The sequence below is a fragment of the Meleagris gallopavo genome, chromosome 1 (assembly GCF_905368555.1).
Source record: "Meleagris gallopavo chromosome 1, MGAL_WU_HG_1.1, whole genome shotgun sequence".
In the NCBI taxonomy this organism is placed as follows: Eukaryota; Metazoa; Chordata; class Aves; order Galliformes; family Phasianidae; genus Meleagris; species Meleagris gallopavo.
This window is the reverse complement of record NC_139404.1, coordinates 65,459,074-65,478,103: the sequence shown is the minus strand read 5'-3', so window position 1 is coordinate 65,478,103 and position 19,030 is coordinate 65,459,074. Positions and strand designations below refer to the sequence as shown.

General features: G+C 37.2%; 1 protein-coding gene across 19 annotated transcripts in view; it reads right to left on the bottom strand.

The window, feature by feature from the left end:
- The window catches only part of SOX5 (SRY-box transcription factor 5), a 639,945-nt gene that overhangs the window by 85,194 nt on the left and 535,721 nt on the right, over nt 1-19,030 (bottom strand). For 14 of the 19 annotated variants that reach the window (XM_085231458.1, XM_085231481.1, XM_085231450.1 and 11 more), the window contains 2 exons: nt 16,598-16,721; nt 3,650-3,735 (listed from right to left, as the gene is read on the bottom strand). In XM_085231458.1, coding sequence (XP_085087584.1) covers nt 3,650-3,735; nt 16,598-16,721 — 210 coding nt within the window. The remainder of the gene's footprint in view (nt 1-3,649; nt 3,736-16,597; nt 16,722-19,030) is intronic. The other 5 variants (XM_085231433.1, XM_085231445.1, XM_085231511.1 and 2 more) reach the window with 1 other exon arrangement.

The window sequence follows — 19,030 nt, the reverse complement described above, 5'->3', positions numbered from 1 at the left end:
ACTGAGGAGCTATTTTTCTTAGAAAAAAGAGCCCACATCAGATATAATTTTACACTGAATTTTCTTAGACTTCTGGAAATGTCTGTTCATACTGAGTTTGCTCAATAAGTGGTATTAATCAATTCGGTACCAACTTTATATTTACTTTGTGTAAAACTTGTCACATGGCCTCTATGCTTTTAGCTATAAATTTGATCACTGAGACAGGGAAATTTAATTCCCTCATCTGCTGAACCACATAAAAAAACATCATGTTTAGATAAGGCATACAGGAGATCTTTCAATTTGTCAGCCTCATTCAGTTTTATTTTATATCAACTTGTACAAAATCACTACACTGCATCACTCCTTAGGAACAAAGCCATATGGAATTTACAGGGGGGGAAATCAGCATCAGAAACCCACCTGCTAACCAACAGGAATTTTACTACAATTAAAGTATCTTTTAAAATGACACTTCACAAAGTTTGGGACTGAACTTCATCATTGAAAAGCTAAAAACCTTTTTTTTTCCCCCCCCCCCCCCAAAAAAAAATTGTGTCATTAAATGTTGGAATAAATGAATGTGACGGGCTGACAGTCAGTTCTTTATCATGAAGATACTCAAACATGCATCACATTAATTGCAGCTTCTCCAACATGGCTCCATCCATCTCCTCCTTTCTTAACACCTAACAATGTAAGTTTTAGCTTCCATTCTTACAGAGTCATTAGGCTCTCTACGGATACTGGAAATGAATGTAATCACGTATGGCTAATTGTGGCAGGTATCAGATGACAGAATCTGTATACCCCAGCGAGGTCTCAAAGGCAGGGAGAGAAATGGAGGGCTTCAGATTACAAACCTGTCAGTGGGAATCAACAGGGCATTTCAAAATGAGGCATTACATTTTAACTGACAAAGGGTACCTTTGCCACAGGAAAACAATCAGATGTTAGCTGTCCTTCTAAAAATACACTCTGCATTTCATTTATAAGGAGAAAATTCAATTTTGACAACCAGGAATAGAAAAGTACTTCCTGTTCATTCTGCAGTTTGCTACTAAAGCCATGCTCTGACTTAAAATTCTCTAATGAAATAGCAGAGGTATGTTTATTATCACCATACAAATGAACAAGAAAAATTCCTTGGTTTTGTCTCCACTAAGATATCGCCATGTACCAAGTTTTGCTGGGAGCAACAAAACGCTTATTGTGCCAGGTTCTTTGATCTCTTCTAAAAACTACTGCTTTTAGTATACAAAACATGAAAAGTAAGAGATAGGGAGGATAAATAAAAAAAAAAGAAAAGAAGGAACACTGTGTTTTTCTGACCTTCTACTCTCAGATGACCAGAGGACAAAGTGTTTGTAGGGAACACTATGATTATATATAATATACATGAATTTGTAAAGCAAGAAGAGTTCCTCTTGGAAAGAGACTGTAATGCCTACACATTCACTCATACTACTTATAGGTGGCTTTGGATCAGTTATTCACGACAAACATACTGAAGGAACAATCACCAAAAACCAAAACTGAATTTGAACAGAATTTGGAAAGCACAATGCTTTTAGGCCAGCAGCTACGTTCTGCATCAGGAAGGTTTCTCAAATGAGGTCAAAATAATCTTCACGATTTTCCCTCAGATTCAGTTCCACTCATGTTAGAAAGCGTGAAAGTCCATTCTGAATGTTTTATTGTAAAATCTTTCTCAAAATATATCTAGTCTATCTAACTCTTTCAAATCGCACCAGAAATGAAGAAGCACGTCTAATTTCTATTAGGTTAGAAATATGAGTGGATTAATTTTTATATTCACAACCCTAAAGATTAAGCATGAAAGAATCTACAATTAGTACGTTGAACCTCTCAGCCTGCCTAGCTACCAAACTTTCCCTCCAATTCCAGACTAAATAACATGTAGTAAAAAAACCACAGGTTAATTTGGTCAATACTTTCCTTTTAATAGTCTCATTTACACAGAAACACAAAGCCTCTGATGTTTTCAAATTCTTCATCACCTAAACTCATCTTAAGATATTTATAAAGTCAGTAACATTTGCACACAGCAAACTTTTTATAAGGAAACTATTACTGTGATAAAGCTCATTTTATTCAGAATGCTTCAGCCTGCCACATGCAGAGATACAGCCCAAAGCTGGTCCTGAAATGAAATTATACGATCCTCCAAACATACTGGATCACTGATGCATTCTTTTAGGAGTACACTGAATGACTGTATAAATGAGGAGAATTAGACTATGCTGTTTTTTCTCATTCCTAGCTAGCTCCATTTTTTGTTTTCATTTTTTCCTTCTTCCTTCAATATGTGTGTTCATGTGTGTTTGGCTATTATAAGCATATTGTCAATACTGACGTTACTCCTCAAAATTCATCTCAAAGGGTTGACTTTTATGGCTCCCATGATTCTTAAGCCGCCTACAGTATTTGTAACTCACAGAATCAGAAGCTAACACACAGACAGTGTAGCTTTTCATACAAAGGCACAATAGGAATGAATGTATTAACCTCTGTGGTGCATGGAATGTGTCAGCTTACACACTGGCAGCTATTTCTGTGAAACTCTGTTAACTTCCGCTGCCAGTGTTAAAATAAAATAAAATCTTCCCCAGAATTATGTCCCGTGCTCTCACATGCTGGTTGAACAACTAAAATATCTGATGTCATAGAGAATCTTCTTTATACTGATCTGGCCAAACTGAGTTTGAGAAGGCATTTTACATGCACTGTTTATAAATGTAGAGCATTTCCTAGTAGGTATAAAGCTCTGTGTTTCATGTGACTTGGCAAATAATCGTAAGTAGGGAAACAAATTAGCAATTGAGAGTTGCGTTTTTTGTTTTGTTTTTATAAATGAGTGTCAATCAGGACTGTGCAGGACTAAAGATTATTTGAATCCTGATTTCATTGAGTCTCCAATTTTGACTACGATCATCCTACAGGCAAAGCAGATGTGCAGAGATGGACATCAAATTTTCTCAGTTCCAAGAGTTTGATGAGGGTAGGAAGGCTGATCACAAACAGCTGAGGAATATCTGCACCACTGAGGCACATGGACAGCACACTAATATCTCCAAAATGTAGAGCAATATTGGGAGGTATGAATCCTATACATCCCGACAACATAGTTTAAAAAAAAAAAAAAAAAGATTCTTTAGTATCCTATCACCTGTTTTATCACTGCCTATGTTATAATAGCATAATTGATAATTATCTGTACAATAGCAGTTCCCAAAATGTGATGGGCCCACAAAACATGGCAGGAGGGGCCAGTTGTTACACTGAGGGCTTACAGCTTAAAACGCATAATCTCGCTAAGTGCCTTTTAAGCAGTTTAAAAGCGTTCTTCAGGACGGAGCTTTTCTGCAGCACAGTACATGTCTACACCCGGCCGGACTGCACAACCCATCCCAAAACAATCTGACAGATGGGGCCAGCTAACACACCAGACTTGCAGCGCCAACTTAACCACAGTAAGATTGGCGACAACAATACAAAAAGCTAACAGAAAGTTCCATGACAGCGAAAAGAAAATGAACACGGGCTGACAGTTGTTTTGTTCCTGATAGAAATTCTGCGTGGAGAGTGTGGCCCAGCAGCCCTGCTCACATCACATGCAGCCCACCTGCAGCCTGCTGCCACTTACCTGCAGTTGGAGCGGACCTAGGCCTGGTGTTGCTGCGGCAGCAGCTGCCATGGTAGTCGGGATCAGCTGAACAGGGTAGGGGTCACCTAAGTAAGAGAATAATAGAGGCGTCAGCACCTTTTATCTGCTCTCCACCTGCAAATTAAAGTCCTGCATTCACTCCTTCCAAAAGCCTTCTTTTGTGTGCCTTGTTGAGGCCTAATGAAAAGCTCTATTGTGCAGCCTTTTACTAACACTCTTTTCACAATTCTGGCTGAGAGAGGAATGTGAATAAAAGGCACAAGCAATTAAGGCGGAAACCTCATCCTTTTTCATGATGTATTTAGGGAAATGGAAAAAAAAAGTGCACATTGATCAGAAGGCTGCACTTCAAAAAAAAAAAAAAAAAAAAAAAAAGAGGGAAGAAAGAAAGAAGATGGGGTGGAGGAGAAGAAAAGGAAAACAGTACAACCTTGATAAGATCACAGCATTAGAAGGGGACAAATTTACAAGCTTGTCTGCAATATGGAGTTAACCAAACTTTGGTCACTGTTAGCAAACCCAGCTCCACACTGATCAGAAGTGGCACTCCCCTCAGTACTGGCTTTGCTTTCAAGCAAGAAAAAAAACCTTGCTTTGCACATTCAGGGTTTGATCCTGTAACAGGAAAAAGCATGTGGAGTGCATCAGAGACAAGCCCCTGAAATCCCTGCATCAACTCCACCCCACGACTTGTGGTTCAGTTTTGCTTCTGAAAGAAAACTGTTTCAGCTTAGTAAAGGCTGCATTGTGCAGAATGAGATAAAGGGACCCTATAAAAGCTTAAGAAAAAAGGTGCAGGCTTTTATAAAGGAGAATCGTATGAGACGGCAAAAGTTTAGATGGTGACAGGCATCTTTTTAATGTTATGGGACATTCACTTTCAGTCACTCACTTATCTGATTCATTAAAATAAACTTTTTACCAGCTCAACAACAAATCTATTAAGAAAACTGGTAAAAAATAATTATAAAAAACATTTTAATAGCTACATGCATTATATTGCTTCTCCAAGTGGTAAAATGTTTTAGTAGCTTCCACGCAAATAACGATCAACAGAGCCCTTCTGTTTGTTCCTATGTTCTGTTAGTATCTGATTCCTGCAGCACTAGCAAAGTTTCTTGAATAGAGACTACAGAAAAAATGAAGGTGCTTTATCAAGAAAATCTAGCTAAATGTTTCAGCACGTTTTATTAGATAGGTAGGTTAAAAGTTCTCCTCATTTTTATTTAAGTGAAAGGTGGAAAAAAACAAATCAAGAAGGTGATACAGGCTGTTCTGTACAACAATCATTAGCAGTTACTGAATTAAAGTTATAATAGTATCAAGTGTAAGTTACAGGGAACAGAAAACAAAAGAAAAGAAATATATCTCATATTCGAAAAATGTCAGAAATAATCTGTGCTGGTGTATACTTCTTCAGGAAAAATGCTATTGTTTATTTTCTCCCTTTTATAACTCTATGCTCTTTACAGAAGTCTTTTCATTCATGGATTGCTATCTCCTATTACAAATTAAATACCACAACTTCTAGAAGGAGGTCCAGAAAAAAAGCTGGACTAGTGAAGCATTTTATTAGATACTTAACTGCAAGCATGTCTACTTATATGTAAGAATATCTTAAATAATGCTTTGCTGAAGCCTCACGGTCTTCTTCAAGGCTAGGAAGCCAACTAATAGGAATCCAAGGTTCAACACAGGTACCTTCATTCGCAAATGTCCCTGGCATCAACATCAGGCCGTACTTCTCTATTTATCAGCAATGGGGACAGATTTCCTGATTAGTAGTGTGCTTTCTTTTGTTTGTAGATTGTTGGTTGCTACTCCCTCGCCCCCCCAAAGATTTTTTCATTATTTTACTCTTCTCTTTTGCTTTAACTGAGATGTACACTTTCCATTTCATATTATGGTTTGAATGAAAACATTCCTCTGACATGAAATTTTCTTGAGAGTTAACCTGTGACCCAAGCAATGGGCCTTCATTCAATGATGTGAAGACATGGAAAAGAAACAGATGGAGATTCAAGACTTAGAGTGAATGATGTTCAACTCCTACCATGCCACTAGTAGCTCAAAGGTTAATCTAAATATCATTCTGAAATGCTACTCTCTGGAAGAGGACATTTTGTTAAAGTACCGATTGTAGAAGAATATGACATGATTACTTTCTTAATTGCAAAAAGAACAAGGGAAATGATGCTCACTAGCATATTATTTTACAGTAAAAATTTCAGTTACAAATAATATATACTAAAACATAGATATTAAAAGATTAGCTTCCATGTGCTGTCTCACATTCTTCATTTCTCCACGCTCTATATAAGCTTCAGCCCAACCTCCCACAACCTCATGCACAATTCATAAATCCCACTATTCTCAACTCCCTGAACAGCCAGGCAGATTCTCATACCCTAATCTGTTGCGGTATTTCCTATCCTTTCGGGTGTGTTTGGTAGATGTATCTCGGTTCATGAGAGAAGAACATACTAAAGACCACATGACTATGCACATAGACTCAGAGCCACTGGCTTTGGTGGCTTAGGGAATGCCTCTCGGACTCCTAACAGACTAGCCTAGAAAGCACATCTATTACACTAATGTGTGCTTATGTAGAATCATAGAATGGTTTGGGTTGGAAGGAACTTCATCTATCATGTAGTTCCAATCCCGCTGTCACAGCAGGGTTGCCAACTGTTAGATCAAGCACACAGAATCACAGAATATAGTTTCTCAGAAGTACAATTCTAAAGAAAAATCTCAAATTCATCCTAAAACCAAACTGTAACTGTGTAGAGTTAGGCTCTCTTGTCTACTGGGCAGGTTGTTTGTCAGTTCACTCTTTAATGGGTTTCACATATTTCCAGTGCTCCAAAATCTTTTTAACAAACAAAACCATAAAACAAGTCTGAAAGGCTTCTGTTGCCTAATATGAATATTATAAAAACCTATAATTACGCTTTGGTAACATTCTCTGCTATCTTGTGCTTATCTTTAGCAATTGTTCTTATGAAGAGAACACCCATCTGTGCTCCAATTTTTTCACAAGTGCATCACTGCTCCCACAGTCCAGACACCACAGCAGCAGCAATGGAGCTGGAGCAAGGCCCAGTGATGAGCAGAGGCACCATCAGGGTTTGTGTTCCACTCTGTTTGCCTTCTAACAAAGATCACCTCTGTCCAGAAAAGCTCCCCATTCACAAGAGACAAAACACAATAGCCAAAATATGCTCAAATGTTGTGCCTTGCCTGACATCATGAAATAGCCCAGTGGAAAACCCACAGGTAACTCATCAGCCAGTGCCCTTCCCAAGGAAGGAGCCAGGCCCTATATAAACATGGGGGCCAAGCATTCAAAGATATCACATAATGCAGGAGAATCACCACTTCTCAGTATACTAAGGCTTCAAGTCTCCTCTAATAAATATATCTGCATGCTCTCTGCCACTACTCTAGAACAAGACACCTCTTTTGATGTCCTTAAATTTTTTCCCATATCATACACAGTTTTGTCTGGGTAATTGTAGTTAATTTCTAAGTCTGGGAAACATGCTTCTTAACTATTTGCTTAATACTTCAGTAAATATCTTATTTTTACATTCACAAAAGCACTAAGTTGTGGGTATTTTTCCCCAAGCTCTGGGAATTTGTCAGGAATGTGAGGTAAGATATACAGTCATCTTAGAAATTATTATTAGAAATATCTATTTCCCAAGCCATTCACCAGCTTTTATCACTGAAAAGATCAGTAAATTCTCAAACAACTATATTACATTTCAATTCACAAAATTCTCTGTTAATAAATATATTAACACACACAGGCAGAAGAACTCCTTTCTGAATCTTTCAGCAATCAAAAGAAACGTATTGTACATTTTTTTCAAGTTCCATCTCCTACTAAGAGTGGCCTTTTCTTATGAACAAAGCACAGAGAGTTTTGTTGTTGTTTTTTCCTTTATGGTAAAATCTGGAACAGGTCAAAGGCTGTGACTTTTATCGAAAGAACAAGACAAAAATTATTTCAATACCTTACAAATTCTTCTCTAATATACAGTTATTTCCTAGCTACTCTCTGACTTCACTTTGAAGAACAGAATTATTCAAGTCTGACTACATGAAAAAGATCACAGAAACAAGTTTGTACAGGTGATACAGCATGTAATGACTCAAATGGGATACGTCAGCTTGGCTGTGCTGACAGGGTGTATGAGAGGTACTGGTGCACACTGTAAGCAAAGGAGAATTCTGTGGGCCAGCCATCACTTTTGGAAGAAAGAAGGCAAGGTTGAGTCCTCCATTCTGGCCAATTCTTTATTTCTCTATCCCTCCTCTGGTCCGTCTTCTGCTAACATACCCAGAGCTTCTTTCTTGATAATTTATGCACTGCAACTTCTTTCAATTTCAAATCACACCTTCATCCTTGCCCAAAATAATCTTCTAAGATCTTGCTTACAAGAGCATTTTTCATGAAGCACATTCACTTTTAAAACACTCTTCCTATGAACTCTCCATCGTCCTCCACTGAAAACACCCTGCAAAAGAAAACTGTGGTACCGAGCCAAGTGGACATCATGTTCTAAAACACAAAATAACAACCTTGTGTTTAGGAACTTAATTTTCAATTGACTAGCTATCAAGCTCACGGATATTAAATGATTTCTGTACTTGCAGAAGTACAACAGGGGCTCTTAAAGAATTTATGTGTTTTGCAAAATTTTATCCAAAGAGTTTAGTAGGTAAAAAAAATTAATAGTTTCAGTTAAAGGGAAAGGAAAACATAGGAGCTAACATTATGTGTGTTGCACCATTCACCTAAATTCACAAGACATTTTTTTTCTGTCACTCATCTCATTTATTCTCCTTCAAGGTGTAATCCCCCCTAGTGTCTTGTCTCATCTCCTGACAGGCTGCAAGTGTTGCAGAGCAGGCACAATTGTCTTACTTGCTATATAAATCAAGTTACATGCTAACGTTAAATTATAATGTTTTGACAAGATTTTTAGGTTGAACCTTATTATATGAAACAATAGAGCTCTCCAATTTTATCCTGAAATTTTCTTCTTTAAAAAAAAAAAAAAAAAACCCCTAGAAAAGGACAAGCAGAATTTATTTCCCTTTATTTTTTTCTTTATTTATTTTACTTATTGTTTTTCCTCCTACCTTACTTTCAGGGACAGAAAGTGAAAGAAGTCAGAGGTTCATAAAAGGAGAAGAAAAAAAAAAAAAGCAACATAAAGAACGTATCAAGCAAGAAGCAAAAACAAATCTTTATATTCCAAAACCAGAATGCTAATCTAAATTCTATGAAATATACCAGAATAAACATTTCCTTATAGTACATTCTATTGAATGAAAAAAAACCTACATTATCTTCTCCCTGTTTTTTTATAAGCTCCACAAAAAGCCACAATAATTTTACACTCAATTTATTACTTAAATATATTTACAATGAATAACCACAGCTGATGGGTAGCTGACAGGTAAGTCAGTGCATCTCTTCTCAGCACGCTTTGACTCTCATCTTCATCACCACTTTCTGCTTGGTTTTGGTTTTTTTTGGTGCGGTGGTGAACATGCAGTAAGAGTAACACTGGCAGTGTTCCCCTGCTTCTGGCTCTAGGCATTAGTGATTGAGATAGATAGTAAGAGTATGTAGAAGATACCACTAGTGCCTTCCAGAATGAAATCCAAACCAGTTTCCTGGCTTTTTTTGAGCATAGTCCTGACAGCACTGATCAAGAGCTAACTACAAGAGGTTAGCTTCTTTCACGTTTTAGAGAAACTATTTGGACCACAGAGGAAGTAGCTTTGGAGGGATCTAAAAGTAGCTTTCCAGTTTCTACGAGTAGGTCATCAAGAAGACAGAGCCAGGCTCCTCGTGGCAGAGTTTGGTTGGAGGACAAGAGCCAATGGACAGAAATTAAATCAAGAGAAAATCAGATTTTTCCCTTGAGGGGAGTCTGACATTGAAACAAGCTGTTATAGTAGGTTGTACAGGAGTAGGAGACCTGAGATCTCTTCCAACCAGAATAGCCCTGTTATTCTGGTTTTATATATATATAAATTATATATTTATGGAAATCTCATGATTTCCAGGATTCACAAATATCTGTCTTAAATCTGTTCAATAAACAACACCTATTCAAAAGGTCCGAGTACTAAGGAAAACTAATATATTTCCAGCAAGACTTGTACGTGCCCATAAATTTAAAAATCAGGACTTTTATTTGGTTGCCTAACTATGGATAATACAGCCAAAACATTAGGTTATCTATTATGGCCTAGAAGAAACTAAGCTGAAACTATCAGCCTGTTTTCACGGGATCACTATTTTGCCTGCCCTTTTTGTTTTTATTAGCATTATTGTGAGAAGTCACACATAAGTTTAGGGGTTATGGGATGCTTTCAGTTAGAAATAGTCTTCAGCTGTGTTATTTTTTGCAGTTTTGATACTTTCTGTTGCATTTGCAGCATTACAAAACTGACACATTTTCATGTATGTTAAAAGACAAAGTTGTTACCAAAAATTCCCCATTCTCGCTGTTTCTATCCACAATGCTATTATTCTTTTCTTATCCGGGGGGGAAGATGAGGGTTTAGTCATATGTTCAGTCTTTTCTAAGGCATAAACAGTAGCCCTGAAAGATGACTAGCATCTTTATAAAGAAACTACAGTATGTGGTCTTCACAACACATGGTTCCTATTTTTGTCATTCTGATAAAAGCATAGCAATGTCAATATTTTTTCTTGTGATTTGGTGATTGTCAATGACCTGTATGTCAGCTGATACAGCTGACACAGTTAAACCAGAAATTAGCACTCAGTCTCTTCAGAAGCCAGACACATGGACAGTGAGTACATAAAAAATTATAAGACGGTCCACATGATAGTCCATTAAACAATAAAACATGTGACTAACTAAAAAACAGAGATACATCAGCAAATTTCCCTGAGGAAGTTTATGGTATTTAACTCCTAAACATTAATTTTATTGTACTGTATGAGGAACCAATTAACTGAGAGTTTCATTTTTATCAGACAAGGAAATACTGCTCAGAATGTAGATGAACAGTAAATTCAGCATATTTTAATTGTATTAGTCTTGGCTCGTTCACCTCACACATTTTTGTCAATTTAAAAGGTAATTAGATACTTCATCAATAACTTTGTATGCTTTATTTTACTTAGAGCACTTCCAGCAGCAATAAGCTGATATGTAAGAAACATACAATGTACCTATTGTATATTCACATTTTTCCCCCCTAATTGGATATGGTTGAAATAGTGATTAAAGTGTTTTCAGAAAGCCCCTTGTTGATGACATCTGACTGGGAACACAATATGATTTGTTACAACAAATTATGCACAGGGGAGAGGAGAAATGGGCAAGTTAAACAGTTCTTGTTTCTAAAATCTGGCATATTTCCATAAAAATAACTTAGGTATCAGCAAACAAAGGACTACCTAGAAGTTTTCGTGCGAATTTGTGAATAACTTGGAAAATATATTTGGTCTAAATACCATTTTAAGAACATTCTGAAATAGAGTATTACTAACTGTTGTTTCTTGAGAAAAGAGAACAGATCCCTAAAATCCTCATTTAATTCAATTTCTTGCACACCTCTTTGTAGAAAACCAACAGTGATGTTTTTTATCCTCCAAAGAAGAAACTGTCTGCCACTCTACAGCTGAAATCATACCGAAAAATCCCAAGAACAACACACCATGCCCACTATGCTAAGTAGCTAGCCAACATTTCACACCCTTTTAAAGGCTTCATCAAATACTTAAAGAAGCAATGGAGCACACTTTCCAAAATAAATGTTACTTAACATCCTTGACTTGGGGGAACCCACCTTCTTTATAAAGTTTGGATCATTCAGTCTCTTTTAGGAAAACTAACAGTAAACAGTGCTGCAAATGCATACTCACAGAGGAGGCATGGGGAAGCTTTCTGTCTCCATGCATTCTGCTGCTGACATTGGGTGAAGAATAACAAATTTACCACTGTTCCCAACTTAAGCCCTTCTGCCTTTCCTGTAAATAGTTCTCCAAAGAAGCCTCTTCATTTTCACAACTTTTTACTTCCTTCCCTTTATTACCACTTATACAGGAGATCTCACTTTAATGTCCCACAAACAAGCCTACACATGGGCATTCATGAAAGGATCACGCTGTCTACAACTGTGGAGCAGCTCCTTCTGAGTTGGAACTATGCTTTCTTTCGAGGGCACACTGCAAAACTTATCTTCTATCACTTAACACTGTTTTAATGCTTTCGAAGCACTTCACAAATATTAATTAGCTCTAAATAAATTTTAATTATTTCTAAGAGTGGCCCTAGAAAATCTGTATCATCTGGTGTGAAATCTGACTTCGGTGAAGTCAACAGCAACAGCTCCTCAGACCGCAGTCGAACTGACATCTCAGTCACCATCGTGAAAATGCTGGGAGTCATGTATTATCTAGCAAGCATCACAAGTGGAGTTAACTAGCAACAGCAGCAGTAACAAACAATAAGGTTAAGCACTGCTTCCTGAGAACAAATGAGAAGGGTTACCTGAGTAATAATAAAACCTGCATAGTTTAAATGTGGGAGAAGCTTCACAACAGTTTGGGAAATGCAGTATTCTGGCTGTTTGGTTTCAGCATCTGCTGAAATGGGAGGAGCTCACTGCCAGTAAAACCCCATCTATTAATATACGTAGGGTACTGGGGTTAACTCTTAACAAATGCACATGGCACAGGTCAGTTAGTTAATACTTCACTTTGAAGCATCCACTCTTTATTGAGAGATTTCTACCTGACTTACATGATTATATATAATATAAATATTATACTTTGTGCATATAATAATATATGAAGAGGTTTGCATAAAAGCTAAAATATTTGAATTCTAAATAGCACAGTGAATAGATACGTAGCAAACAGATAGGTAATTGGTGTTTTTCTTGTTGATAATGGACAATACAGCCACATCACATACTTCCAACTTATTTTTTCACATGAAAAAAGGCTGTACTTGTAAACAACAGCATTCAGTATTTTATAATATTATTTAATATTTTACATGCAATTCTGTCTAGGTATGGAGATTAAGAATTAACTGGAACCATAGATCACATATATTTTTCTCAAATATAAATGTAATCCTAATAGAAGTTCCTCCCTTTTTCTGTGCCAACTTTACCACTACACAATATGCCATAGAGAAAAAAGGGGAAGTGTCAACTTGTGTAAATTGTCTCTTATGTAATGCAAACCATCTGTTTCAAAAACAAAACAAAATGAAAAACTAAGCCACTCCCAAGCATGATCTGCTATGGTTAAAAAGAAAGAAGATTTACTACACTGAATTGGAAGCTGAAAATCATGACCTGCCATGTAGCCACGGAAAAAATATTTACCCATCTCCTCCCTATGTTTATCCAATTTTGAAAATATTTTGAGAAGTGATTAATTTACTGAGTACGTATTAGAGATTGATACTGTTGTATCCTCTCTAGAATTTCAGCCTTATAAAATATTTCCAGTCAGATAGGAACCTAAGTGGATAAACCACTGCATCAGAAGATCCCTGAGTGCCAAACAACTGGCAGTGCATATAGGTACGAAGTATTGGTACGATCTTGCCCTGTTCTCCTATTCTTCTTTGGGTATTAGTCATGACAGAAATTTAAATGGACCCATTATGACCCGCTATGATTATTTTTGCCCTACCTACAGTTCAACCTTCATAAAAGGAAACATGCATGGCGAAAACAGTACTCTTCCGTTCCACAGTCTCTCTCTCATTAAGCTATTACTTAATTGGGAAACAAGGAGTGAGGAACCCTACCACACGTACTCTTTGAAAGCACTAGGAGACACACATCTGACCCTCTGTTAATCTAAGATGGACAGGTAAATCAAAAGGCACTGAGTAAATGAATTTGGTTCATTACCTAAGCTGAATGAGACAAAAATGATGTACCTAGTTGTACCACTGTTTTTCCTCTTTCACTAACCTCAAGGCTTGATCACACCTTCCCTTCCAGCTGCAGCTGTGCTGGCTGAAGAGGCCACTGTCTCAACTCACAGCCCTCTGCCAAAGGTTACTATTGTGACCACTGCTTGTTTAATTGCTTCCCAACATGTTTCCATTAAAACTAGCCAGCTTAGTTTAAGCAATTTTAACAGAATTTCAACTGCTATCCCAGTTTGGGCAGAAGCAGGTTATTGAGTGCTTAAGTTAGTCCAGGCTGCCAGAAATTGCCAGAAAGAGGCACAGAGATGAGCAACAAGAGGCAGTTATCTCTCCAGTCACTTGGCCTGCAGGCAGGAGGCAGGTAACCCATGACGTGTGAAATAGCTCAACTGACTAGAGGCCTGAGTGCCACAGATGACCTGCTCCTTAATTTGAGACATAATTTTGGAGAAGTTATTTTTCAAAGGGGCAGGGTACATAATAGTATATACACTTAGACCCTTTGAAGGTGTTCCCAGCCAAGGGGACACCTTAGTTATCCATAACCAAGGTACTGAACATCAATAATTATTTATGAAAATACAGGTTATTTGTCATGGCAATTTCCCCTTCCTTTTCCTTCAGACTTTCAACTCTTTTATTGAGAAACACCATCTGAATTTCTCTAAGAACTGATTTTCATGGGTCTTACTTATTTGTGACTGGAAATGAATTGTCTCATGGAGATTGTTGTTGTCCCTGTCTGCAAGTTGTTAATAAACAGCTGCAGTCAGATAAAGATGCAGATAATGAGATCCTCAGAAGTTCATACGAAGGCTTTTCTTGCAAAAGTGAACTTTGTGAAAGTTAGGTATTTAATGTGCTGAAAAGTTGAGCAAATTGATCTCCTCTAAGTTCTCCGATGAACTGCTACACTGGTAGCAACTTTAGTTCATTTCAAGCTAGCATAGGTAACTGTATTGAAGTTCAGAGTATAAATAGTATAAACATTTGCTAAATATCCTTGAGACTTAGATCCCAATGTCTTTTCAAATGGTGATTTAGTCTCCAAAACCACTCAGGTGCTTTAGAAAATGCTAAAACCTCTTTGTTTTTCAATCTCCCACATCTTTGCCAAGAGTCCTGATAAACAGAAGGGCAAGCAGAGAAGTGGGAGAAATATGTTTTAATGGCTTGTCAAAAACATTACTTGATGTGAACATGTTATAGTTTTAAAGCACTTCCTTTTTCTTCCCTGCTACAAGCTTTCTAGGTGTAGCTAAATCCGTATATGCTTTTGTTTACACTAAACTGTGAGTGAAAAGAAAAATCCTTTGGACTACTTATCACTTTTCCTCAGCTTCTCAGTTAAATTCAGTCAAACATGCCAGGGAATCACCAAACACAGAGCTGCCTTTTTCCACTGGCTTCTGCTCAGTCCTAGACCTTGGCATGCTGTTAATTCCAAGCCTTACTGCCAAGAGCAGCAGCCACTTTGCTCTTTTTTGTTTTTCATTTTCAAGGTTACACAAATACGTGATGTCATATGTACTTCATGGATGTGAGGTACTATATGACAGTCTTACAGTTAATGCACATGCAGTAAAAAGAAGGAAGAAACCAACCTCAACTCTTTCTATCCAAATCAGATTTCTTTAACATGGAAGTGATTCAGTATGCCAGATAAATCTAACAGGATGCTTTCTTGACCATTTCCAGGCCTACAGTTATGGTAGCATCATATTCAGTGCGGCTTTCAGTTAAACATTCTGTAATGTGAATCACTGCTTCTCCCATTTGAGAAAGAATGAGTGTGAAATCAATGGAAGAACTGAATGAGTCTATGCTTTGGCACCGCAGCTGCTGAGGAACATGAAGTGTTTTGAACAGTAATTTTCAGTAGTGGTCCTAGTCTGTAAAATATTAGGAAAAAGCAGTTGTGGCCAAAGCAACTCAACTTTTTCACTCAAGTACAGTATCTATAATGTTACGGGTACTGAAAGAAATCTAAAATCATTGGCTAAGCCAGTTAAATAAAGGAATCTTTTTAAGTACTAATTTTATGAAACTGATGCAGTGGCAATTGCTGAGTAACTCAAAACAGCTGATGAATTTGTGGGTTGGTGAATGATGCAGATTGATACACTGACATGGATATAATAAGGCTAAGCACACCTAACAGAGACAGAAAATGGTAGAGCAAGCAAGTCCTAGAAAACTTGGTACGAAACTGGAGTCAGAAGAGTTATAGAAGCATAAATACAAGAAAACAAGACTGAAATTCATGCTGTAGTTAAGTCTATTCATGGAAATGGAGATCCTCAGTTAATCTTTAACTTGCATTTGTTGCCATCTTTCTGACAGGAACATGAGATTCTATGGAAGGCTTAAATAAAATTTCAAAAAAATATCTGGAGAGCATAGAGAACAATATAAATCTTTCAAAGATTAAAAAAAAAAGTAGATGCTATATTTTTTTGTGTTAGTCTCCCATAAATATAGTTTGTGCTAGTCCATCAAACTGAAAGGCATATGCTCTCTTTGATCTCTGTGCAGAACCCCTGTTGAGATTAATGTGCATTCTGTGTGAAGAAAGAGACTAGAATAGGCCCTCAGTTCACAAATAGTAAGCAGGCTGCTTCAGGAAAAAATATATTTTCTTACAACAGCGTTGAAATTTATCGGGAACTTTCAAATAGCTTCTCTTCAGATCTATGTACGTGTGTGTGGTCATGAGCATTCACTTGTCAAAAAGATCTGTCAGAAAGAAGGTGCACAAATCTACTTTTCTTGTGAAATGTTTTGCTGTTACACTGAAACACATTTCATCTCTGACAATCTTTTCTCATTCAACACAGACTACTTCTGCATTTTAAACTCATCTGTGCAAGTTGTTGGCTTTGTCCATCAGACTAGAACCTTATACAGGCTGGCATGAAATTGTGCCTTGTACCCACTTCCAGCTAAAAAACTCTACAGGACTTACTGCATCCCGCTTTGTAGCTGAAACCAGGAGGAAGAAGGAATCCTTGCTGAGCTGCTGCTGCTAGGGTTCGTTGGTCTGGAGGGAATACGGGAATCATTAATGGAGGCAGCTGACCCTGGACCTGCTGAACAGGAGAGGGAAAATCAAACGTGGAATTTTTTCAGGGGGAAATATCTCCTTATGTGCTTTCTCTCACTTTTTTTCTGGGAGGTCAGATTTGGATACGCCCTTCCATAATGGGGTGTTCCAATGCATTAACTATTCAAACTAATCTTAATTATCAAAGCACTTCATATGAATCACATCAATCCAAAACAAATCAAAAGATTCCACTGATGCATACCTACATCCCAATTAATTACTGCCACCACACTCCACAATACTTCCATTCTCTCTGACTGCAAGGTGGCCTTTTCCTTTTTTTTTTTTTTGTTGTATTGTGTAACAATGTCTTTGTCTCAAATAGTAGTTTTTGTCCTCACTGAGCCCAAACGCAAACATGCAAGCACACATAAGTAAGAATATGTGAAAAACTAATGTACATCACTGTCTTTACTTTTTTTTTTTTTTGCCTGTATATGTGCACTCACAGGTATGTGCAAGAAGATAAAATCTCAGATGGTAAGAAAAAAAGTGGAGACTTTATTCACAAACACAACACAGCTATGTCTGAAGTGTTAGCTGTTCAACTTTGCACAGCAACTGTACACAACCATGTAAGCCAGGAAATGGAAAATATTATGTTGTAAGTGGATACTGCAGGGGACTTAAGACATGCAGAAATTAGTCATCAAAACTGGAAGTATGCCATAGCACAGCATCTAATATTATTGCTATTACCAAATTTTGCAGGGGTTTTAACTAGCAGAACTGGACATTGTCTTTGTATTTCACACAGATGAGAAACACAAGGTTTGCTAGATTAAACTGTTAAATGACTGGTTTTCATTTCTTTTTAAAAACACCACGCTAACAGATACAACTTCTCTGGAGATCAGTCAGCAGAGAATTAGTCATTTTTATGAGAGGTCATCTTAGATTTGCAATGGCACTGCGAAGCTGAGACGCTGGAGGTATAGATCCATTATCAAAGACTAAAATGTAGTTTGCAGTTGGTTGCCTTAACAAACAAAATTAGGGTATTGATACACAAGTAGTTTTAGCCAGAGGCAGGTATTACTCCCTTCATTATTGTTTGCATAGCAGAACTAGCTCCTTGGCTGCCACAGTTCAGATTAGAGCATTTTAATTTAAATTTAATTTTAATCCAATCTCTTGAAGATCTAGGAGATGTCTCACTTCAGCCAATACTGCTACAAAGAGGAAAAGTGATAAGAAATTTGAGATAGTAACCTCTTAATTTATTGCAGGACTGTCAACGCCTATGTGCGTGCTGCCTGCATCCTTATGGTCTGAAGCAATTTGCAAAGATGGACTTCAAGAGCGCTGTTGATGGAAATATTTGCAGTGGGAGATAAAGATTGGGACCAAAGCTAGAGTAGATGCAGCTCTGCTCACTAAACTCAATCCATTTTTTGTTTCTTCCATGTTCTTCTTTCTATTCTCATCCTGCTGACAAGAAGGCACATGCACTTTAACTGTATTGCAGAAGATAAAGAACATACAAAATATGATTTCTTTTCTATAAACACTGTTACCCTAGAACTAACAGTTCAATGTCTTCTTTTTCTTCTTTTCTTTTCCTGTTTGATTTTTTTTTTTTTTTTTTTTTTTTTTAAGACGAAGACAAAGTAACTGTATTCTTTTAGAACAAAAATGAACAGCCGTGTGGAATTTTTGCATAGTACTCTTCTTCGGCAAAAAGCCACAGAACTTTTTTTTAAATGGTTTCCAAGGATGAAAGTGACTTTGCCAAGCAAAGAAGCTTCAAAACAGGACTCAAAAACACTAATAGAAAGACAGATGGTTCTACTAAGAGCTTTGCTGCCAAAAAAAATGTTAAAAAAAGTGAAAAAAAATGAAATGATGTTATTGAAGCTGACTGCAAAGTTCTCTGATGACTGCAAATACTCTTGTCCCACTGCAAGTGTTAACTCTGCCTCCAGGGCTAATATAACTAAAGCACCACACACACACAAATTGTCATTGCCAAGCCCACAATGTAGCACAAGTCTGCACTTGATTCCAAGTGACTGCCAAACACACGAACAAAACACCACACTAAAAAATTCCCATTTAGGAAAACATTTACCAGAAAAAAATGCCCTTTCTTCTTAAATCTGACTGTTGCACTTTCATTTTTTTCAAATCACTGCTCCCCTTTCTCTCTCCATAGAGCCTTCAGACCCACTAATTTCAATAACACAACCCCAGTTGTGTTAAGGAGGTAAGAACTATAGAGTGATGAGGATGGTTTGCATGGATACAGAAATAACGCAGTCAAAACAATATGATTTTCATTCCAGGATGGAA